The sequence below is a fragment of the Felis catus genome, chromosome C1 (genome assembly GCF_018350175.1).
Source record: "Felis catus isolate Fca126 chromosome C1, F.catus_Fca126_mat1.0, whole genome shotgun sequence".
NCBI lineage: Eukaryota > Metazoa > Chordata > Mammalia > Carnivora > Felidae > Felis > Felis catus.
Window position 1 is genome coordinate 121,717,469 of NC_058375.1, and position 25,240 is coordinate 121,742,708.

General features: G+C 38.3%; 1 protein-coding gene, 1 long non-coding RNA gene and 1 other non-coding gene across 7 annotated transcripts in view; 1 reads left to right on the forward strand and 2 right to left on the reverse strand.

Moving 5' to 3' along the window:
* Nucleotides 1-3,912: 3,912 nt before the first annotated feature.
* The window catches only part of LOC109502644, a 69,297-nt gene continuing 47,969 nt past the window's right edge, over nucleotides 3,913-25,240 (forward strand). For both annotated transcript variants that reach the window (XR_002744760.2, XR_006583114.1), the window contains exons 1-2: nucleotides 3,913-4,076; nucleotides 4,798-4,942. This is a non-coding gene — a long non-coding RNA (uncharacterized LOC109502644). The remainder of the gene's footprint in view (nucleotides 4,077-4,797; nucleotides 4,943-25,240) is intronic.
* Nucleotides 12,238-25,240, reverse strand: part of DPP10 (dipeptidyl peptidase like 10) — a 1,363,298-nt gene continuing 1,350,295 nt past the window's right edge. For all 4 annotated transcript variants that reach the window (XM_019837999.3, XM_045033696.1, XM_019838002.3 and 1 more), the window contains exons 22-26: nucleotides 20,768-20,867; nucleotides 20,456-20,514; nucleotides 20,277-20,349; nucleotides 15,498-15,571; nucleotides 12,238-13,775 (exon numbers count right to left, since the gene is read on the reverse strand). In XM_019837999.3, coding sequence (XP_019693558.1) covers nucleotides 13,641-13,775; nucleotides 15,498-15,571; nucleotides 20,277-20,349; nucleotides 20,456-20,514; nucleotides 20,768-20,867 — 441 coding nt within the window. In that variant the 3' untranslated portion in view covers nucleotides 12,238-13,640. The remainder of the gene's footprint in view (nucleotides 13,776-15,497; nucleotides 15,572-20,276; nucleotides 20,350-20,455; nucleotides 20,515-20,767; nucleotides 20,868-25,240) is intronic.
* On the reverse strand, nucleotides 14,756-14,858 carry LOC111562056. Its single transcript, XR_002745115.1, has one exon. It is a non-coding gene; the product is annotated as a U6 spliceosomal RNA (small nuclear RNA).

A 25,240-nucleotide genomic window follows, 5' to 3' on the forward strand; every position in this document is an offset into this window, starting at 1 on the left:
CACTATTACATGATTGCAATATGCACCAGTAATGAAGCATAAGGAATACATCCTGATAATCCTACAGAGTGATCGTCAGGATTTATTGTTGAGTGAAAAATTTAAGTGGAGAAATGTGTCTTAATATGTTACTGTTTATTTAAGAAGATAGAGATTAGTATCAATCTATGCATATTTTTTAAATCATACTGCTAAAATGAATACATAATCCATATTTTCAGTGGTATGTATGGGGAGAGAATAAGTGAAGAAGAGTAAGACCTAGTTTTTATTTCTTTTTATATATATTTAATTTTTAATCATGCAAGTATGTTATATTATTATACAATGAAGTTCAGTGTAATAAGCAGAGATTAAATATTTAAAGAAAAATAAAACCAATAATTCTAACTTTATATTGAGTACAAAGAACAAGTGTATAAAGGAATTTTGGGGGAGCACCTAAGCGGCTCAGTCGGTTAAGCGTCCAACTTTAGCTTAGGTCATGATCTCAAGGTTCCTCAGTTTCCTGAGTTCGAGCCCTGCATCAGGCTCTGTGCTGACAGCTCGGAGCCTGGAGCCTAGAGCTGGTGCCTGCTTCTGATTCTGTATCTCCCTCTCTCTCTGCCTCTCCCCTGCTTGCACTCTCAATCTCTGCCTCTCTCTCTCTCTGTCTCAAGAATAAATATTAAAAGAAAAAGAAAGTTTTAAAAACAAAGGACTTTTTTTCCTTTAAATGATTTTTAAATACATTAATTCATCTCTATACTCCAAGGATTGAAAAAACTGAAAAAATAAACTAAATATGATTTACTAATCTTATCATTAGTGGCAAGGTTGGCATGTTTTCCCTGAGACTCTAATGTTGATTTATAGGTTAAAATAAATGAATAATTAGTTTTATTAAATGGGTACCCAGTGGATAGCATTTTTTTTTTAATTTTCTCACTTTGTCCACTGAAAAAGCCTAGAAATAATGATCAACCTAGTAGCACTGAGCACTTCTGTTCAAATCATAATGTACAAATTCAATTTCACTGTAAAGAACCAGAGCTCCAAGTTAGGGGAAAGAAATACAAAGAAAGTACAGAATATTTGGGCATAACACAAAGAAAAGAAGCTATCACAAACTACCTGGATTATAACAAAAGGACTCAGGAACAAACTTAAAGATCAACTCAGACAGGCATGCTGTAAAGCATCAGTTTGGATAATAACTTCAAAGGATTAAAAGCCACACTACGTGTTTAAATTTGTAAGTTTCTAACAATTTTTTTTTAATTTTTTTCAACGTTTATTTATTTTTGGGACAGAGAGAGACAGAGCATGAACGGGGGAGGGGCAGAGAGAGAGGGAGACACAGAATCGGAAACAGGCTCCAGGCTCCGAGCCATCAGCCCAGAGCCCGACGCGGGACTCGAACTCACGGACCGCGAGATCGTGACCTGGCTGAAGTCGGATGCTTAACCGACTGCGCCACCCAGGCGCCCCAACAATTTTTGAAAATTAAAATAATTTCTTGGTAAATTTGGGGAATGATAGGAAATCAATTAATCATCTTGAAAATGTTTAAGTAGAAGGGAAAACTCAGGCATTTGTCCTGCTTTTCCCACACGAACTGTAGGAAAGGTTTGGTGGCATTAAATTTTCTTTATAGAAACTTTTTTTTCTTTACAAAAATTTTTTAATTAAGAAGGAAGAGATGTAGAATTTCAAACTTTGGGATACTTAATGAACAGATGGATCAAGCAAAGTTGATATAAAATTTAGAAGAGCATAAAGAGACAATATCGTATATTAAAGACCCACATAAGGGGAGAAATTATCTGCAAATCGTATATCTGATAAGAAACCAGTATCAGAATATTGAAAGACTCTTAAAAAATAACACAAAAAGTGGCAACCATTTTGATTGGATATTTCTCTAAAGAAGACAGACAAATGACTAGTAAGTAAATGAAAAGATCCTCAATACCATTAGGCATTAGGTAAATTCCAATCAAAACTACAAGATACTTCACACGCACTAGCATGTTTAACAAAAAAAAAAAAAAAACAAAAACCTAGCATTTTCAGGATGTGGAGAAATTGGACCCTTTCACATTACTGGTAGTAATGTAAAATAGTGCAGCCATATTGGAAACCAGTTTGGAAGTTCCTCACAAACTAAACCAGTTCTCATATGACCAATAACTCCCCTCCTAGGTGCATAGCCAGCAGAGTTGAAAACCTGTCCACACAAAAACTAGATTATTTATAGTAACGTTATTCATAATAGCCCCAAAGTGACAAAATGCCAAATGTCTACCAACTGATGAGTGGATTAAGAAAATGTGGTATATCCACTTAATGGGTTATTACTCAGCCACAAAAAAAAATTGAAGTATTGATACATGCTACAACATGGATTATGCTAAATGAAAGAAGCCAATCACTAAAGTCCACATATTGTATGATTCCATTTACATTAAAATTCCAGAATAGGCAGGTCCGTAGAGAAAGAAAACTGATTAGTGCTTGGCAGGGGCTAAGGAAAAGTAGACATGGGGCATAAGGTTAGGATATAAGGTTTCTTTCTGGGATGGCAGAAATGTTCTGAAAATAATATTTGCATAACTTTGTGTATAGACTACAAACCATTTGATTGTACACTTTTATTTCTTTGGTTTATTTATTTGAGTAATCTCTACACCCAACGTGGGAGTCGAACTCATGACCCTGAGATCAAGAGTCACAGGCTCCTCTGACTGAGCCAGCCAGGAGCCCCAGGGATTATACACTTTAAAACATCATTTGTATGGTTTTATGAATTAAAGTTCATTCAAAAAGAAATTTAAGTAGAAGGTCATAGAAAGAGTCTATGTATCTGGGTCTTGGGATTCAAAAAGTCACAGTTTATTGATCATAAAGGGAAAGTGTCAGGATTAAAATCTTTCTTTTCAATAGACAGAAATGAAGCTCAGATTAAGGGACATAGTCTTCTATTGCTACAGATGGTCTTAAATTAGCTACCTATATTTTGAGTGACAGGTAAAGAAGTTCTGGTACCCTATTCCTCCAAAGATTGTGCACATTCTTAAACTATGCTTTAAAAAGAATTTAGGTTTCGGGCACCTGAGTGACTCAGTCATTTAAGCAGCTGGCTTTTGATTTTGGCTCAGGTCATGATCTCACAGTTCTTGAGTTCAAGCCCTGAGTCGGTCTCTGCCCTGACATCATGTAGCCTGCTTGGGATTCTGTCTTCCTCTCTCTCTCTCTGCCCCTCCCCGGCTTGCTGTCTCTCTCAAAAGAAATAGAAATAAACTTAAAAATAACAATAATAATAATTTAGGTTTAGTTACTGACTTTACACCGGCTTACAGGTAGATTTAAGAAATACATTAATTTTTTTAAGTTTATTTATTTTCTGTGTGCAAGCAGGGGAAGCACAGAGAGGGAGCGACAGAGAGACAGAGAGAGACAGAGAATCCCAAGCAGGCTCTGTGCTGCCAGCATAGAGCCCGACAAGGGGCGGGGGATGGGGAGGCTGGAATTTACCAAACCCTGAGCTGGTGACCTGAGAGAAAACCGAGAGCGATGCTTAACGGACTGAGCCACCCAGCCCCACAGAAATACATTAATATTTTTTAATGTTAAAAATATGTAAACAGCATGCAACTGCGTAACACTGAAGAAGGGAACTGGGTTCCTATCAGGGAAGAAAGCTCGGGAAGCCATGCTACTCTGGAAGCCGACCTACCCTCTACGTCCCTTTCCAAATGGCACTATGTATTTTGGTTATGCGGTCCTCGTCCACCGTCGTGGACCGTTTTAAATTGTAAACGTCTCCACACCTCACTGTGGGACTCGTTCGGTAACTAATAACAACAAACACGGACTCACTCTTATCGCAGGCGCGGCTGCTCCAAGGCCGACGGGAACCTTCTGCAGCGCATGCGCCCTGGTACTTAACAGGTTCCGAGAATTTCCAAAGGACGCAGGTCAGCCTGGCCTTAGCAAGTTTGAGCGAGATCCGCCGGACTGTGGCGTCCTCTGGTGTCTGTTGCTGGAGCGAGTCCCAATGAGTTCCCATCTCCGCCGCAGACACTTTAAGATTAGTAAGTGTGTCTCCTTCAAATATTCTCCAGGAGCTTTTCAAAGGTGTTTTTGCGCTGGGTCGTGGGGCAAGTGAGTCCTTGCATGGGCCCTTTAAGAGGAGGTTCTCCTTTCCCTACAGCCTGTGGTTTTCCTATAGAGAATCCCCCTTTGTCTTCAGAACCAGGAGTTTGGGTGCTCATGTCTCCTGTGTAGGATCTAGGGATTGGGGTGCCTGATGTAAATAAAGCACACAGCCCTTGCTTTCCAGGGAAAAGTCTTTTATTTTGGAGTTGCCTTCTGATTGTGGATTGCTACACCTGAAGTGTTTTGTCTGTTTGTTAGAGGGTCTCTCTGGTGAGACCCTACCTCTTCTACCTGCTTTGGATACTGCCCTTTTATCCTTTGTTGTGGAGGCTTTGTTTGGACCAGTTGTCAAGTCTTTTCCCGAGAAAATTACTGCATATGTAGTTGTAAATTTGTTTTGTCCGTGGGAAGAGGTGAGTGCCAGATCTTCCTACACCACCGTCTTCAGCCCTGTCCTCCCAGAAATCGCGGGGTCTATGCTGGAAAGGATTGGGATTACGTCTCTTGGGGTGGGGTCTGTTGTGCTCCGTGTAAGGGGGAAATCAAAGGAGTACATGAAATGTCTCCTATTCAGAATTGTGGACTGTGCCAGTGATAGCTAGCACTCCCTAAATTCTACATTTGCCTCCCTGAATTTTCTAATCTCTTTGATATTAGGTTGGACCCTGAGAGCTATCCTGAAAAACGGACTACAGGCAGGTGTGATGGGTATCACTTCTGAGAGATGGCAATTGAAAGCTGCTATTGGGTGTCTCCTTCAACCTTGAGGTCACAGCTTGGAGACATGTGTTTCCAATAACAGGTGAGAGTAAAACCATATATATGACACCTGCCCATTTTTGACCTCATGTGAGTGAGAAAGCTTTAGTTCTTTAATGTTTTTTCTTTGATTGCACTAACCAGTGAGTCTTACTTGAGTAATCCATAGGCTTTCAGTAACTCAACTTTATTAAGCTTACAGTTTCCTTATATAATCATTAGGATAGTGATTGTACTTAATTCCCACAGCTGCTTTAAAGGTGAAATAAATCTGTTAATGAGCTTATCCTGGTGTTACCGAAACTTAAGTTCAGCTGCCTATTGCTAGAAAAGCCATTACTCATGAGGGAGTCTTGATTAGAAAGGAATATGAGCTTTATTCAGGAGGCCGAGGCGGGCCACCTGGGGAAATGGGGGACTCTTCTCCAAAGGTCAACTTCAAGGTTTCTGTCTGGCCCAGGGATTTTTAAAGGGATTTAGGGCAGTTAATCAGTAAGGTCATAATATTTATTGATTACGTGCAGACTCGATGGTGCCAGCTACAGATGTTAGTGCTCGGAGGTTGTGCAAGGGGGTCAGGTTCCTTAGTGCCCTGGGGGTTGCTCAAGGGGGTCTGGTCCCTTCGTGCCCAGGCATTGTGTAAAGGGTCTGGTTTTTGTTTTGTGATGTGCAGAAGTTCTCTGTTCATTCTAGAAAAGAATGCATAATGTATAGATATACATAGGTGAATCACATGGGCTGAGGTTGGGCTAAGGTAATTTGCTAAAGTGTAAAGACAGGTGGGTTGCCCAGAGGAGCCAAGGTGGCTTCCCTGGGTCCTGGCCCAGACTAAGCAATGAGTTAATGTTAGCTGTTATTACCTTTTATTTCCTGAGCAAATTATAAACAGACTAGGGTATAGTATAAATTACACACATTAAAAAGTATACATGAATGAGGCATTATGCTCAATGACGTAGAGTAATGAGAGGGAATTTAGGTTTTGAGAAGAATTCAAAATAACTGGGAGATAGAATTTGACGAAGTAAATGAGGATAAACTAAATTAAATTTCAAAATATTGTACAGATACAGAGTCCAGGTGAAGTTAAAACATATACCAAACTTTTTAGTTTGGTATAGATTTCATGTACCAAACTTTTTAACTTCTTTTACTAATACCTATCAATTTGGGAACAAATGGAAAGCAGGCAAATTATATGGTTTTCTGGGCTTGAGGAAAGAGGAAAGCATACCAAAAGAAGGTTGGTAAAATACAATGTGTATGACTTGTATTGTGTCTAAGTTAGAGAAAGACTGAACTGAGATCCTAAGGCAGATAGTGAGCTGGGGGCAGCAGATCGTTTTATTTATCATTTTTAATCCTGCGGAAATACTTGTTTTTATAGGCTATGTATTCTTCAGTTAAAACAAATCTAACACACCACAAAATAAGAAAATTAAACTTAACCCAAAATTTTGTAATCACGGTCCCTCTTTCAGGGGTTATTTGAATTGAGAAAGAATTGTTAGGAAATGGCAGGACTTCACTCCAAATTTCTCTAAATTGATGTGGGATAGGTAGCTGCGTACAGACCCACTGCTAGCCAGTGCGACAGTGGACTGTGGAGTCCTTTTGACTTGGGAAAAACAAGTAAATTCATTATGAGATAGTTATTCAAAGGGAACAGGTCCAAGGGATTAGCGTATGCCATAAGGGAGCATTATAAATGACTCAGTGAAAATCAAACCATGATTGAATATGCTGATACTTTTTAGTAAATGATGACTCCTTTAGCTATAACATTTGAATGAAAATAGCCATTTATACATTTGACATGTTAATTAAATTAAGGGTTCAAAAAGGTGGGGGTGGGGATCCTAATGCTGTGTCAAATAGCACAGTACCTGCCGCATAGTAGGCACAAAACGTCTTTTCGTTATTACATGATTTGAAGTCAACCTTGAAGTTGAAATTTTCCATTTATCCTGGGCAAGAGAATTTACAACTTGTTCTCCCCAGAGGCTCAGAATCCAATTACATCATACAGATCATTAAAAGTCACACATGGTGTCCTAAAGGGATAGAGAGTTGGAGTGTAATGACAATTACTCCCATTAAAAGAGCTTGTGAATGGGGAGGCTGTGTTACCTGTGTTTCTTTTGCTTTTCCCATTGGAATATGCCTTATGTAATCCATCAATCAGGAGAATTAATGGTGTGACTAGCAATTCAGACCATACGGAGATAATCAAGGCATCATAAATCGTGTTAGAGCAAATAAAGCCTGCAAAATGGGACTGCTAGCACAGCAATCAAATTTCAAAACTGCCTGCCTGCACTAGAAACCATGTTGATAATGAAGAGCAAAGGTGAAAAGAGAAAATGTCAGCTAGGGAAGGAGCATACCAACTCTTCAGAAGAGAGGGTGGGGCAGATTTGGGGGGATTTCTGGGAGGAAAAGTGAGATCCCTTCAAACGAAGGGTGTGTGTAAACCCCAGGTCCTCACTGTTCAATGTCTTGATCTCTCTATAGTGAAAATATCAGCAAGTAGGCTCTTAACCACCTTTCGTAGGATCTACCTATTTCTTCTGTGTCCTACACTGAGCACCTGCCTTACAGCCATTGTCCTTGTTCTTACATTCTTGTTTGCACCCCACTAAGGGGAAGGCAATTTCAGATATGTAACTTCCTAGCCTGCCACACCTGTATACCTACGTACAATAGGGGCTTGCAGCCAAAGCCTGGACAGAAGGTTTTGAAAGGAATTCTGCTGGAGACTTCTGGAGAAAGTCATCTTTCCTGATAAAAACCATAGTCACTCTTTGTCTATCTCGCCTGGGATACTGTTGTGAAAGGACACACCAGCTGGGGCAGTTGTGGTTATCTAGAAGCTAATGAAGGAGCCAGATAACAAAGGGAAGCTAGAGAAGTGGCAAAGTGGGAAGATCCTGGGATTTGATTTCCACACTGATCTGTTCAACTGTCCCCCAGAAGCACCCAATTTTAGCTCTGTTGTGATGTGAGTATACAAAGGTTCTTGTTCTTTAAGCCAGTGTCTCTCAAACTTTTACTCTGCATATAAATCACTTGAGATTTGTTACCATCAAATCTTTCTGATTTGGAGGGCCAGGATGGTGCCTGAGAGTCTGCATTTCTAAGGAACTCTCAGCTAGTACCGAAACTGCCCACATATTGGGTCACGGGTATTTAAGCCACTTTTAAGTTTGCATCTTTACTTGAAACCAGATGCATACTAAGTGGCGACCCTGAATAGTTGAGGGACTTGAAAGTTTAACCCAACCTGAAGATATGCAGGATGAACCTTAAGAATTCACCAGCTAAAAAATTCATAGATAGGGTTATCACATGTGAAGGCTTTGAGGTCATCATGGTCTGTGTTCCAATCCTGGTTTATTAACAGTTTAATAACTATGTGACCCTGTGGAAAATTGTTTAACTTCTCTGAATGTTGATTTCCTCCAAGAACAGCACTTGTCTCACATGGTTGGTTTGGGCATTCATTGAGATGATGTGACAGAGCGCCTAGATGTTGAACATACATGAATTCCTCTTCTATTGACTCTTTTGGACTTCTGTATTATTAAGCTTCACTTATGCCAAAGATTACTTAGTTAAAATGGTGCCAAGTCTGATAGAGGACATTGCGAGAATCAGCCCAGAGACTTTTCTCTTAACCAAGCTGCTGTATCACAAGCCTACAATGCTTGTATCAGACTATCTTAAACTTAATTGGAAGTCTAAAAGAAAAATAATCAAAATTGTATTTGATAGGACTTTTTTTTAATCTGTCTGCCTTGTCTTTGATGAGAAAGGAAATTTTTTAATTTACAGACTCTCTCCCAAAATTGCTGGAAATTTGCCCAATGGAATGACTGTTGCTAGCAGATCTGATCAGTGGTAAAAACAAAAACATCTATTTCTTCTAGTGATAGACAAATGGGAGGTAATGCAGTTTTCCTAAGTCGTATTATAAAGAGGATTGCGGATGTCAGGTATGGCTCTAAATGTTGCAATGTGCTTTCTGGGTTTTAATATTTGAAGATTAGGTAGGGTTTTCATGTTTACAAGCCTGGGTGCTTTGATCAACATAATGTTTTTAATGCCTTTCGGAATGATTTTGGAATGTTCTTGGCATAACGTCCAAACAAGGGATTTTCCTAATGACATCTTAGATATATGGTCATTGTCTTCTGGGCAAGGGTTTCCATGGATGGGAATAATTCTTGCATATTTCCAATCAAAAACAAAATATGCTTTAATATTACATACATCCTCTTGACGTCAGTGAATCCACGTAGCTTCAAATATGGCTAGAGTGATGCATTAGCCTATCATTACCTTTCAGTATTATTGTATCAAATCATTCTTTAAAATATCTGGAACTGGGGCGCCTGGGTGGCTCAGTCGGTTAAGCGTCCGACTTCAGCCAGGTCACGATCTCACGGTCCGTGAGTTCGAGCCCCGCGTCAGGCTCTGGGCTGATGGCTCAGAGCCTGGAGCCTGCTTCCGATTCTGTATCTCCCTCTCTCTCTGCCCCTCCCCCATTCATGCTCTGTCCCTCTCTGTCCCCAAAATAAATAAACGTTAAAAAAAATTTTAATAAAATATCTGGAACTATATTCTGAGTTTACTCAGAATCCTTTCTGAGATGAAACCCCTCCTACTTGAAGAGTACTATAGAGCAGAAAGGCTTCTCAAATGGCTGAAGCTAGGTTTTCAGCTATTCACTGATTAGTTATATTAGTGTGGGCACCTTACATACTCCTCTGAGAGTCCCATTTCTTTATCTGTAAAATGGGAATCATTTTACATACTTGAGGGCACATTGAGAAGTTTAATTTGATAATGAATGTTGAACACTTAGTTGATACTTGGTATTAGTAAGCATCCAGGAAATTTTAGGTAGAAACAGCTTGTTCCAGGGGTGCCTGGGTGGCTCAGTGATTTGAGCATCTAACTTCAGCTCCAGTCAGGATCTCAGAGTTTATGAGGTTGGGCCCCATGTCAGGCTTGCTGCTGTCAGTGCAGAACTGGCTATGGATCCTGTCTCCCTCTCTCTCTGTCCCTGCCCCACTTTCTCTCTCTCCCCCAAAAATGAACATTAAAAAAACAGCTATTCAAACCTGAAAAGGAACCACCTCTTTATTCTCATTTTATTTGCTCATCCTGTAGTATTCACATTGGTATACTCTTGTGGGCCAAAAGGTTTCCCCCCAGAGTACAGCCTGATGCATGTGTATTTTATTTTGAGAACTGATTCTAGGAGATACAAGTGAGGGACTGAGATGAGATGAATAGGGGAAATGGGTAATAGAAAGGTATGCAGCTGAGTCCTGTGGGGCCTTGTAAGGACCATGCAGACTATCTGAGGAAAGAAAATGGGGAACATGTAGTCAACCGCTCCTGTCTTCCATTAACCGGGTTTGAGTGTGGGTATGAACATCCTGATGTATATTTGTAGTGCGTAAGTGAATGAGAGTGTTGGTTCCTGTAGAGAGCTGATATTATGGCAGAGAATCCCCAGACAGAAAGGGAAGGAGAACGCAGCAGAGGGAAAGTTTTATTTATGCACTGCTGGGTGCTGTACGATGTGAAGGTGGTGAGAGCATTTGAGGAGAGACGAGGTATTTCATACGTGATTCTTTATACAAGCCAGGCACCCTCTGTGATCTTTGAAATTTGAGAGCAATTCACTCCCAGATTCTTCTGTTTCAAAGCCCACCACTTGAGGACAATGGCTTAAATAATCCCCTGTATGGTAAAGACTGATGTTCACATCACCTCTTTCTAGTTGATCTACAACTGGAATGTGCATGACACTCAAAGGTGATTCCTATGCTAAGTATCCAATCAGAAAAGACACCCTCTCAGGGTGAACGAAGACCCACGTTTTGAAGAGTATCTTCCTTTAGTTCCCAGGGAAATTCAAACAGATCTCATGGTCTCCTTAGTGTCTAGGTGTTGAATCAGAGACCTCCATGGAGGCAATTAACATAAAAAGTAACAGAAACAACACTTTTCTCTTTTAAAAATAGTTTTGAGGGGTGCCTGGATTGCTCAGTCGGTTAGATGTCCGACTTGGGCTCGGGTCACAATCTCACGGCTCATGAGTTCGAGCCCCGCGTCAGGCTCTGTGCTGACCACTCCGGGCCTGGAGCCTGCTTCCGATTCTGTGTCTCCCTCTCTCTCTCTGTCCCTCCCCCGCTCATGCTCTGTCTCTCTCTCAAAAATAAATGAACATTAAAAAAAAATTTAAAAACATAGTTTTGAAAGGTTATGTGTGTATCTATGTGGATGATTTGATACTGCTTACCTGTTTTATTATAGAATTTTTAGTTTGTCTTGAGGTTTTTACCTTTAAGGGGCAAATCACACTTAAAAAGCCTGCTACTGGAGTTCTAGGAAGCAGATAGAATGCACAAATACACGTGAAATAGTTGGATTGTAACCAAGGGCAAATGTATCAAGGAGAATGTTCAGTCACATGATTCTTCTAATAACTGGTGTCTATGTCGGTGATCACTCCCTTTTCTAAAGCAGCCCAGTGATTAAAACTCAAAGAATCACGGGAGATGAAAAATGTCCACCTTCCTATTAAGCAGTATGTTTTCACTGGAGGTCCATTTAGCCTTTAAGGTGAAAGTGGGTTCCAGACAAATGTCTTTCACATTAGAAACTGTATTAAATTAATTGAAAAATAGATAAACATTGATAATAGTAATAAAACAGGAGAAATGATGAACAGTAAAAGGTAAATACTTTTAAAATGTTGCTCAAATAGACATTCAATAAAACCACATCTTTCAGACAACATAATTATTTGCATCATAAAAAACTCTAGTGGTTGAAATTTAAAATATTGATTAAAAAGCTTCAGTTGGACTTCAAATCAGCCTAAAAAGAAATTTCCATCTTAATAAAATAGGCAAAACTTTCCTTTTAAACATTAAAACTTATTTTTTTTAAAAAATGTGTTTACTATTCTTGAAAAAGACCTGAAATGGGTCTCTCAGAAAAGTGAGCCTTTCCCATTTTAAACTGAATTCAGCGGAGCAGTGAAGACACAATACCATAGCATCCAGAAGAAAAGTCGAATATCTAAAAAACAATCTCTACGTTTCCAAATACCCAGATTTTGGAGTTGATCCTTTAAACAAACAGGAGGGTTACTGCGCAGTTCTGTGACATCTTTAAGTTTCCTCCTGGTGTTCTAATGTCATGATATCCAGCCTGTCCTGAGGAATTTGAGAGAAACCACAAAAACATAGCACGCTGCCTAGAATTATCTGAACTTCTAAGCTTGATTACAGACTTTCAGACATCTGAGAAGATCCCTTAAGTCACCAAAGTGATTTTAGTAACCAAATTTAATATTCTCATGACTTAAATTTGACTTCAGACAGTCAAGTTTATTTTACACTCTCAGTTACTTACTACTGCAAGTCAATACAGCACAGGAATTAATGCATTTGTGCCTTCAACTCAAATAGCAAACACTGCTGTTGGTGAACTTTTTGGCCAATGAATAAAAAATATTTCATTTCTAATTCTCACCAGAAGGATTTAAATTAAACAGTAACAGATGAAGTGGGCAGGCACAGAATACTAATAGGAACTGGCGAATGAAATAATCCAGCTCTTTGCTTTTACAATGAAAATGAGAATTGATTCTGCATTGAGAGAGAGAAGTAAAAGGACCAAGTGTTTTAAAAAAAGCCTTCTCCACCAGAAGAGCAAAATAGCACTCAGTGGCATTGCATTGTTAACAAAATTTCTTTATCAGAAACTATAATTTAATATTTAAGTATCTAATTTACATGTGACAAGGTATCATATTCAAAAAATTAAATTGCAACTAGAAAACTAGTAACCACTAAAAACGATACCAAACACAACCCAAACATTTATAGGAAAGCAACAGCTAGAGTCTGAATTGGAAAAAATGTTTCATCATATTTGGCTCATTAAACAAAGCATCCATTACAGCCTGTAAAAGAGCATCTCTTGTAATTCATCAGAAGTTTATCCTTTGTAGCATGAATAACATGTAAAGATAGATTTATTGACTGTATATGCACACGTGTGTCTATATATTGTGAGACATACACTCGTGTGTTGTTTTAAAGATACTGTATCTACTGATAACTGGCTGAACTTTGGAAGGTGCTGAAATCCGTATTTCTACATGACCCTTGACCCATTTAATAATGTCTTTTTATAAACAGAAATTACATAAAATACTCTGTTTTTTATTAACTGAATATTTTCGTAAGCATAATAATAGACAATGAAGGAATTGCACTTGTAAAGATACAGTAAGGTGTTAGATTGCAGCTCAGCCATCAAAGATCAGGGGTGTGGTACTGATAAGTAAGTGTGCATCCTATGCAAAGATGATGGTGGCCACTGAAATTAAAATGAGAGCAACTAGTTACAGAACAAAGAGGGGGATAACAGAAGAAAACATGCACTACTCCTACTTTAATGCAAAACTAATTTCTCCCAGGAAACCAACCCTTAGACCTTCCTTACACAAAGAAACAGGTTCTGCACCCTTAGCAACACAGTAGACTTGGACATCTGGTTTCAAATTCTAGTTCATTGTCTCTGAGTGTGCTGTTCCAGTGTCACCTCCTTAAGCTGCCCTTGGAATTCTGGAGCATGTACAATATTACAGTCTCTTCGTTAGGTTCCATTGAGCCTCAATATCCCCTTCAGTTCTATATAAATAGGGTCCGTTATTCATCTTCTTCTGGTTCCTGTGGTAACACGGGTATTTCTTCCTTTAAACAATCACTGAAGAATCTGAGGATTGTGCTGTAGAGATGATACTTGCTCTTCTCAGATATGTTATGACCTTCATCTGGGTAGATCTAAGATATTGAGGGAGGAAGAGATTTAAAGTTACCAAATAGATACTGTCCCTCAGAATTCATTCCTTTAGCCCAATGGCAAGGGAACTTTGGAAAGTAATATCTGACCAAAATCTAACCTAATTTAACTCTTGAGTTCTTTGTGCCCAGCTTTTCTTTTTGTAATTATAATCCCATGGTAATAATTGAGATAAAATACAATTTTCTATGTATTTAAATTAAAATTCATTGGTCAAAAAAAATAGAGCTCTCTGTGTTCGTGTTGGCTAAGACAACACTAACATTCCCCTCAGCTTGACTAAATTTTAAAGTTTCTTCCCAACTATAGGGCCCTCACCTTTCTTTTCTTTAGAGCATTCACTCTAGAAAACTCGCAATTTTTTAAATTCTCTGTCCCTTTCTATATAAATCTTCTTCAGTAGTGCCACTTTTACAACTTAGGAAATGTCCTTCTCAAGGACCTAAAAGCCATTTCTCCTAAATGCAAATATTGAAGGGGATAAACCCTCCTCCAAGTTGTAAAACTACCTTTTGTCATAAACAAAGTTTACTTTTCCTTTTGGTAAGGTGAATTACCACACACAGATAGCCTATGATTCCCTCCACCTCAGTTATTAAATACTCTCCAGCCCTCTATTTCAAAAGATTTAATTTATCTCCCCTTTTGCAATAGTCTTAAATAAAGTCTTCCTTGTCTGTTTAATCTTGTCCGGTACAAATTTTATTTTGATTGTGACCCCTCCAATATAAAAGACATTAGTAATTTTTCTAAAATTACAAATACAAATATTTGTCAATTCCTGGGTGTAAAGTTTTTATTTTTTCTTTATTTTTTAAACTTTTTATTACTTTTACTATTAACATGACATCACTGATTTTTTACTTTTTTAATATGTTCAAGTTTTTATTTTAATTCCAGTTGACTTACAGTATTATGTTGGTTTCAGATGCACACCACAGTAATTCGACAGTTTCATACAAAAAATATAGGATGCTTCATGAATTTGCATGCCATCTTTGTGCAGGGGCCCTATCAATCTTCTCTGTATTGTTCCAGTTTCAGTATATGTGCTGCTGAAGCAAGTATCTAAGTATGACTTTTTTAGATGGTGCCTCACTGCTGTGACGAAAGCCTCCTACCCCTTCGTATTGTGGCATGACCTACCATCTGTCTATCTCTACATCTCCATGGGTCATCATCCTAACCCTGGTACATGCGTTGTAGAAATGTTGAACTACTTTTGGTTCTTTAAAATGCTGAAAAATGAAAATCACTTCTTTTCCCCCTTCTGTGACTCCTCCCTCAGACTGAAAGTTCCTTAAAGGTGTAAGATCTGTCGTATTGATCCATCTAGCCTAGTGATCGCTATAAAGTAAGTCTTTGATACCATTTACTATATGTGGTTGCGCATGTAATAAAGGATGATAAAGGGACTAGAAGGGAAATAGAACATTAAGCCTTTAAGACAATTCATTATTCATGATAGAGATAAAAGTCTGAGAGGAAAAAGATGCTTTTGGAAGTTTATTCAATTTAGTTATCAAGCATGAGCTGATCTACCTTCTCAGCATGGTAACGGGAAAACAGCCCACAATCTTTGATACGTAAAAATCACAGTTAAAAATAATAGCATGGGAGACAGAGTAGTACAGAAGCTGTGTTCTGTATCCCATAACTAAAAAACCAAGGTAGGAAAACAGTCTTGTGAAAAAGTGGCTTACCTGCATAGTATAATTCACTCCAGCTTTTATTAGATGTTTGATTAATTCTGCTGAATGCTGGAAATGGACTTTTGCTGTAAGAAATTAAATTATATTATTCAATGCAAATACATTTGTTAGGATCAGAAGGTTTTAAATCATTTTTTAAAGAGATTATGTTATCTCACATACATTGCACATCAACTCGAAAGCCAGTAAGATACGATGCTGATAAAACTTTGAGGTTTATGAAAAAAAAAATACTAAGCATTACAAAAAAATAGATTGACACAGGAGCTACTACTGAGTCTGTACTTATTGTAAAGGATAGTATTTAAATTTACTTTATCATTTGTTTATTTCTAATTGTTCAAATATGTTATATCATTACAACTATTTAACACACTGAATATCTATCTGTATGATAATATAGCAAACCATCTTTCCGTTCCTCTCTGAGGATTACTGGGGCCCAGTCTCTGTCAGATACTGACATTTTGTTTTATTTTAAATTGGAAAAAAATACTCCATGTTAAGAAATTAGACTCCACATCTCATTATTGAAGGACTCAGTATTTAATGGGGATAATACAGGTTTCTCCTGTTTCCTTCTGTCTTCCCTCTCTGCCTGAACCTGAGGTCCAAAACTCTGAAATACACAGCACAGTAGATTGGGGCTGTGTAAATTGCCCTAACTAGCTCTGAAGACAGATGGATCACTCAAACCTCTTTGTGCAGCACTTGGCTCAGATGCTGCCTGGCTATTTATTCCTATACTTTGTGCATCTTTAAATTTCTTTAAATAACTTTTAAGCTAACCTTTAAGTGTCTTTATCAAACTAGGTTGGACTTAAATAATTTAATCTTCTTCATTGCTCTAATTCTATGATGCTGCTTAATCCTACTACATAGCAGACAGTAAAAGATTCCAAAAGATCATTTAAATCTTTTTAAAATCTACCCAAGATCTTTTTCAACTTCTTCCTTTTGTACTTAGAGTATTACCATGTTACTTCTTTTTTTTTTAATATTAAATTTATTGTCAAATTGGTTTCCATACAACACCCAGTGCTCATCCCAACAGGTGCCCTCCTCAATACCCATGACCCACCCTCCCCTCCCCCATCAACCCTCAGTTTTTAAGAGTCTCTTATGGTTTGGCTCCCTCCCTAACTTTTTTTTTTCCTTCCCCTCCCCCATGGTCTTCTGTTAAGGCCATGTTACTTTTCTTTTTTTAATTTTTTTTTAATGTTTATTTGCTTTTGAAGGAGAGAGAGACAAAGTGTGAGTGGGGGAGGGGCAGAGAGAGAAGGAGACACATAATCCCAAGCAGGCTCCAGGCTCCAAGCTGTCAACACAGAGCCTGATGAGGAGCTCGAACTCATGAACAGCGAGATCATGACCCGAGCCGAAATCGGTCGCTTAACCGACTGCGCCACCCAGGCGCCCCATCACGTTACTTCTAAGTAAGTTTGAAAATTGCCCTGTTGGGGCACCTGGGTGGCGCAGTCGGGTAAGCGTCCGACTTCAGCCAGGTCACGATCTCGCGGTCCGTGAGTTCGAGCCCCGCGTCGGGCTCTAGGCTGATGGCTCAGAGCCTGGAGCCTGTTTGTGATTCTGTGTCTCCCTCTCTCTCTGACCCTCCCCCGTTCATGCTCTGTCTCTCTCTGTCCTAAAAATAAATAAACGTTGAAAAAAAAATTAAAAAAAAAAAAGAAAATTGCCCTGTAAATGTAAGAGTTATGAGAAATGCTGATGGGGGGGGGGGGGGTGGTGACAATGATTGAGGTAAAACGATCCCTAACAGAGCTCAGTTGTTCATTATCGAAAAAAAAGTTTGAAAAGGACTCTGTCATTTCACTGTATAGATTCAGCTGAGAAGATAAATGTACAAATATATCTTACAGTTAAATTTTTTTTGTTTAGTTTCTGGTGTGAATCCTGTTGGAATTTATCACTAGCCCCCATCCTAAAACAGGAGTATTAAGGGTCTGATTGTCTTTGTGAACTAATTTGTTGATAGTTTTGGGGGATAATATTAATAATAGTACTATTCCAATGCCATTGAGCACCTATAATCCACCAGGCCCTTATGAGGTGTATGTATGTGGTGGGTGTGTAAGTTGTGTGTGTGTGTGTGTGTGTGTGTGTGTGTGTGCGCTCGCGCGCGCATGCACACACAGGTGCTTTTCCTCTGAAATGGCCGGTGCTGAACCTCTGCTAGCATTTTATCAGTGGGGTGAAAACCCAGATCCAAGAACATGATTTTCTTTAATAGCTGCAACACATTGACAGAGACATTTGGATAGGATTAATACATTCTAGGGTAATGACCAGATGTAAAATAATTTAACACCCAAGAGAACTTATTCTCACAACTGATGCTTCAGAGCACAATGAAAACGAGCCTTCATGACAGATTCAAACCCCCTTTCTATGAATTAGTAGTTGTGTGATATTTGGCAGGTTAGATACATTCCATAATATTTACTTCCCCAATCAGTTAAATAAGAGTAATAATACCTGTTATGCAACATTTTTGTGAAAAAAGGATAGTGTAATCTTAAAAGCTTTTGGCATATTTTCTGACATATACTCAACACTTGATTTCTATTTTTTGTTGCCACTATTTTTTTATTTTTTTTAAAGATTTTTTTTTCAACGTTTATTTATTTTTGGGACAGAGAGAGACAGAGCATGAACGGGCGAGGGGCAGAGAGAGAGAGTGAGACACAGAATTGGAAACAGGCTCCAGGCTCTGAGCCATCAGCGCAGAGCCCGATGTGGGGCTCGAACTCACGGACTGCGAGATCGTGACCTGGCTGAAGTCGGCCGCTTAACCGACTGCGCCACCCAGGCTCCCCTGTTGCCACTATTAATATACATGTAAGATCTTAATACCTTAGAACAAGATTCTAATGTCTCAAAATGTTTATCCTCTTTTTCCTATATTTAACCCAACACAGGTATGAGATCATCTAAGTATTTTTTAAAATTTTATAATTGTTGCAGATTTTCAGAAAAGTTGAAAAGACCATACAGAGAGTCCATGTATGTCCCTTACCCAAATCCTCCTATTGTTAACATCTCACATTATTATGGCCCATTTGTTACAATTAAGAAACATTTAGATATCATGACTCCTTAACCTCTTCTGATCTATGAGAAATCGTCAGACTTGTTTTTGATGACCTTGACAATTCTGAGGAGTACAGGTCAAATGTTTGGCAAATACACCTCATTTGGGTTTGTCTAATGTTTTTCTCGTGGGTAGACTGAGGTAATGGGTTTTTGGGACAAGACCAGAGAATGCCTTTCTCATGAAGTGATGTCAAAGGTGCATACCATCAATGTTACTTGATCACCTGGCTGAGATGTTAACCTTGATCACCTGGCTGAGATGTTATTTATTGAGTTTCTCTATTATAAAGTCACTCTTTTCCCCCTTTTCCGTACAGTACTCTTTAGAAGCAAATCACTAAGTACAACCCATTCTTAAGGGGTAAGGGAGGAGAGTTAAGCTTTGCTTCCTTGAGGGAGTGTACCTACATAAATTATTTGGAATTATTCCTAAGGGTGATTTGTTTCTTCTCGTCCATTTATCTGTTTATTCAAATATACACACACTGTAAATTTATGTAGTGAATAATACATTATACGTGGCATGTGTATTTGAAGTATACACTATATATACACACTATATACACATACGTTATATGCTGTAGACTGTGTATTTATATACATATACATGTGTGTATATATATATAAACACGTGTGTGTGTATACACACACACACACACACACACACACACACACACACATACATCAGTATTGATCAACCCTCTAATCATGTCCTGGCATACTTTAAGTTAAGGTAAACAGCTTATATAGTCTTTGCTATAAGACCTTTTTAGGGATATTGTCTGTAAATTAGGGTAAAACTACAGAGTCAGGGCAAGGTAGACCAACAAAATCAAGTTCAGGTGTTAGGAAATACTGATTCAAGGCTTTGACTCTGCTCACAAGCCACACCGCCTTTGTTAAATCAGTTTCCTCCTTGAAATTGATTTTTCTCATCTGTGAATGGAGCTATAAATACTCAGCCTTCTGTTGTAAAGTATCACATAAAATAATAAATATATATATATATATAAATTCTTTGAACCCTAAACACTTCAAAGAGAATATAAAATTATATTTATTACTAGTAATATCAATCACATCCATATCCAGTGTTTAAAGTGATGAAAAAAAGGAGAAGTGATATAAAAGGGCTCTTTGGAAAGTTTTTTGTGTTAACTTTAAATGAGTGATCTCATCAGAATTTTATCTCCGTGCTGGCATCTTTTTGCTGTCCTGTTGTTTTCTCGGCTGGTTTCCATTTGAAGTGTGCTGAGTAACGCCACAGTGGCAGTCGCCAGCCATATGCGGTTATTAAATTTTTAATTAATTAGAATTAGACAATTTAAAATTCAGTTCCTGATCATATTAAACACATTTCAAGTGCTCAAGAGCCATGTGTGGCTGGTGGCTGTGGTGTTCCACAGCACAAGTACAGAACATTCCCATCATCCCAGAAAGTTTTATTGGATGGTGTTGTCATTGAGACTCACAACTTCCTTTTCTCTTGGTCTTGACTTCCTTCTTCCTACTCCCTATCACAAATTGACCTCTTTGTGCCGCTATCCTCTGCTATCACCTTCAGAAAGTTTACAGGGTCCTTTGTAAGTAAGTTCATAGATGTACCCCTTTATTCAAGGTCAGACCCCATCAAGCAGTAGCAGCAAATACGATACTTACTGTCAGCAGTCCCGTGAATTATTAATATATTTTCTTCTTTTAAGCCATGAATATTATGGAGGACACTGGATGCCTATAAGGAAAGCACAAATATCTCTATATAGATCTACTTATATTTGTAATTTGACTGAATTTTTAGAACAAGTATACTCTTTCTTGATTATTTTAAATTTTGTTACCTGGTATGTGCTTTCTTCCCTAGATGGCATACCAAGATATCTTTCAGAGAATGCTGAGGCTGTGACCCAAGAAAACAGAAATTTTAGAATTTAAAAATCATTTGACTAGCTTATTTCATTATTTGATTTCTACATTTCATATGTTCCAGTAAAATTGATTGAATCAGTGAGGTGATAAACAGCTAAAAACATCTCTGATAGCACACAATAAGTGAGGTCAACTGAGCTCTTCTGCATTGGGATTTTCTTTTATTTATTTATTTATTTTTTTTACAAATCAATACATTAGGTCAATTTGTAGGAAGTACTCACCATACAACTTCAAGTCTGTGATGGGTGCAATCACTGATCCACATTTAAAAAGCTTTTCATCTGATTTTAAGATCATTGATGCAATATAGCCACCATACCCCTGGCAAAATTAAAAAATAATAATAATAATAACGCGTGTGTTGTGTGTGTGTGTGTGTGTGTGTGTGCGCACGTGCATCACATATCCCTGGAGATAATTTTAGCTTTTGATCACTATTTGGTAATATGGCTAACAGAATGTCTTCTGATGTCTCAGACTTGAGGGAAGAATACAGTAAGATACACTTTGTACAGCTGAAAAAGGAAAATAATTTAAATTTTTAACAAGCTATTTTAATAACTTTAGGGAAAATATAAAATTAATTATGTATCACCAGTGTCCAATGTTTGCTCTCTCATCTCATGTAGTATATTTGGGAACAACTCCAATTCATTCAAAGCTAGGGAAATATAGCCCTTATTAACTCGTACATCATTTTCAGCAAATTACATATATTTAGTGAAATATTTAAAAATGATGGTTATGTAGAAATAGGAAATAAGAATTAAATATTTATAATCTATTTTCACAAATACAGATTCTGCTTTCAGTCCCACACAATTCACTATTTGAATGAAATGAGATTGATAAATAATATTACTAGTTACGTGAGTTGGATTATTTTTCAAATTTAATTTTTAAATGTCCTCCTGCAAAGCTTTTGAACTAATTTAAATTTTTTAAATTTTTTATTAAAATTTTTTTAACGTTTATTTATTTTTGAGACAGAGAGAGACAGAGCATGAACGGGGGAGGGTCAGAGAGAGGGAGTCACAGAATCTGAAACAGGCTCCAGGCTCTGAGCTGTCAGCACAGAACCCGATGCAGGGCTCGAACTTACGGACCGTGAGATCATGACCTGAGCCGAGGTTGGCCGCTTAACCGACTGAGCCACTCAGGCACCCTGAACTAATTTAAATTCTTAAAAAAAAATCAAGATGTCCAGTTTTCTTTTGTAGTCCATGATTTTTCCAGGAAAATTCCAGAAGAGATTTTAACAATTTAATAGATTTGGGCTAAGGGAATGACCTACTGAGTTATATATTCATTTTATAAATTAATTTTTAGCTGTACTCTGAGAAGTGTTCTTCATCTTGCTAGATATCAGAGTATCCTGGGAGATACAAAAACAATGAATACCCAGGCCTTAGCCTCAGAAATTCTGATGTAATTCGCTCATGATGAGGTCTACTTTAAAGATTACCAGATGATATTAGTGTTGTCCTATGCAATAGTAATCTGCTATCTTCACTAAATTCTTGAGATGCGAAATACAGAATCTCGTTTATGTTTATTTGGACTATTATTTAAAAATTGGGATGATTGACATCAAAGTCCTAAATGCAGTCAGAGATTACTGGAGTATCTGAGAGAACAAAGAGTAGCAGAATATGCCACCCCAAAATACGCCACTTTGCCTATTGATTATTTTGAGCTGCAGGCACTTGGAGAATAACAAATGACAGGGAAAGCCTTTCTCTGAACTCCCGCTACCTGCCCAAAGACAGATCCTCCAGAAAGAACTCAATTGTCATAGATCCCCTTCCTGGGAGTGTCATCAACTAAGGAAGATTGACTCTTGTCACTAGAAGTCCACAACACACCTGGAGAGATTGTCACAAAGTATCACATTTCCTATCTGTTCTTCTAAGGGCCCATTCATTTTTGCTAATAATCAGTCTCCTCAAAGGCCTATATCCCACTCCCCTTTCCCTATTGAGAAGGTATGTAAGCCTGAATTCTAAACTCACCTGAGAGAGTTACTCACTTTACCTGGGTATGTCCCATGTATACATGCGTGAGGTGTACATGTCAATAAACTTCTGTTGTTTTTCTCTTGTGGATCTGTCTTTTATTACAGGGGTCTCAGACAAGAGTTCAGAAGGGTAGAGGGAGGGGCGCCTGGGTGGCGCAGTCGGGTAAGCGTCCGACTTCAGCCAGGTCACGATCTCGCGGTCCGTGAGTTCGAGCCCCGCATCAGGCTCTGGGCTGATGGCTCAGAGCCTGGAGCCTGTTTCCGATTCTGTGTCTCCCTCTCTCTCTGCCCCTCCCCGTTCATGCTCTGTCTCTCTCTGTCCCAAAAATAAATAAATGTTGAAAAAAAAATTAAAAAAAAAAGGGTAGAGGGAAAATGATTTTTCATCCTTTGCCCATGTCCGTCTTGTCCTAGATTAGTTGGCTAGTACCCAGAAGCTTGAGCAAAGCTTCTCCAACAATTGGGAACTAAGGGATGTAAAATTATCCTTTATAGACGTAAGCCATCACAGAGTGCCTTTACTCATTCTTTTTGTAAGATATAAAAATATCCTTAGGTCAGCAAAATTCAGAAGTAGTAGGCTTAAGAGTGTTAACACATATAAACAAAGAAGTGGAAAGGAAGAACAATTTCCCTCAATCCTCTGAATTCATTGCTAATGCCTTGTAATAAAAGATTATCAAGAGAAAAAACAATTGGGGGGGGGGGTGCCTGTGTGGCTCAGTTGAATGTCCAACTTTTGATTTTGGCTCAGGTCATGATCTCACAGTCGTGGAATTGAACTGGGCATATTGCTTGGGATTCTCTCTCTTCTTCTGCCTCTTGTGTGCCCTCTTTCCCTCTCTCTCTCTCTCAAAAAAAAAAAGGAAAAAAAGAGAAAAAAAATGTTTATTAACATGCATACCTCATGTACACATGGGAGATACCCAGTGAAACTGAATAACTCCTTAAAAATGGCCCAAGCCACCACCTTAAATACCATCTTTAGCCAAAGGCAAAAGAAAGATGTTGAGCGTAGGGTGCCTGGGTGGCTCAGTCAGTTAAGCACAGGACTTTTGATTTTGGCTCAGGTCATGATCTCATGGTTCAGTTCCTGAGATTGAGCCCCACATCAGGCTCTGGACTGACAGCACTGAGCTTGCCTGGCATTCTCTCTTTGTTTCTCCCTCCCTCCCCCTCCCTCCCTCCCTCCCCCTCCCTCTCTCTCTCACTCTCACTCTCACTCTCATCTCCCCCAGACACTCATACACATTTTCCCACTCTCTTTTAAAATAAATAAACATTAAAAAAGAAAAAGAAAGAAAGATAGATGTTGGAGGGAGCTGTTATGGGAGGTTACCAGGAAAAGAACTATAAACAAGGATAAGGTTGGTTAGGCAGATTTAAGTCTGATTTGCAGTCAGTGCCTTCTGTTAATAAGGGTTTCTTTATGATTTAGAGTCAATCTTCTCATCCTGGTTCAGGGAGGGAGACACAAACGGAGATTTCCTTTATAAATGTAAATGTCTCTTACAAAAGAGTAACTTCTGTTTCCAAAGCTTCTCCTGTGTCTGCTGTTTTTTAAAAGAATCAGCTCAAAATAATCCTTATGCCAAAGAGGCATTTTCTGGGATGGCATATTCTCCCCTTCAGAAATATGCAGGGATGGGATGAGTTCTGCAAAGCAAGTAAGTAAGTAACTATTATAGAGCAAAAGTGTAGAAAACCCCTAAAAGTTCTGTCCTTAAAGGGAGCTTTTCCAGCATATTGTTCCTTGTTCTTGATCAGGGAGGTAAGACCAAGATGTTGCAACCCAAGAGGTTTCAAGTATGTCCCATGGGGCAACACTGTTTCCACAGTGAAAAATGTATCTCAGTTGATGCACACCTCTGTTGATAACTTTTCTGGCTCTAGTTCCACAATGGAATTACAGCAGACTTTCAATTGATAATAATTTGGTTGTTTACATAACCTGACTACTTTGAGAGAATGGGTGAATATTCCAATCCACAGAACAGCTATACATCACAATTTACTAATATAAATTAATAAATTGGTATTATGCCTTTTGTTTGTTTTTTACTCCCATTTCACATGAATCTCAGTCTGATTCTCTCCAGGAATTAAATAGAATGGTGTCTTCCAGAGAAGGGGCAGATTCCAGAACAATGCCTTTCAATTCGAAAGTTCATTCAAATCTCTTGGAGATATTGTTAAAATGCCTATTCTAATTCAGTAGATTCCAGGGGATGCCTAGGCTGTTGCTCCACATTTTTAATAACAAGTTCTTACAATATAATAATATAATGAATATCCCTGCCCAAACATCTCCCTAGCTTCAGTCAGCATTCTTACACCAGTGGAGATTTAAACATATATATCAATGTTCTCAAAAACAGTTCAATCTGTGGAGAATGGGCTGTAGGGTTTTCCGTGTGATTCTAAAGTGAAACCAGGGCTGTAAATCATTGTTGCTGTCCAAAGAGTTACATTTTACCACTTTTTACATGAAAATTTGAGATTAATGAAGCTAAATACTCTTTAAGACTTAATGATAGTGAAAGCTGTTAAATAAAATTCTCTCTATAGCATTCAAAAACCTAACCCCAAAATACTGCTTTAATTTGACTTATTTCAACAAAATAACTTCTATTTTTAAAAGAAAAATAGACACTGGGAGGCGTTAGAATAAATTAAA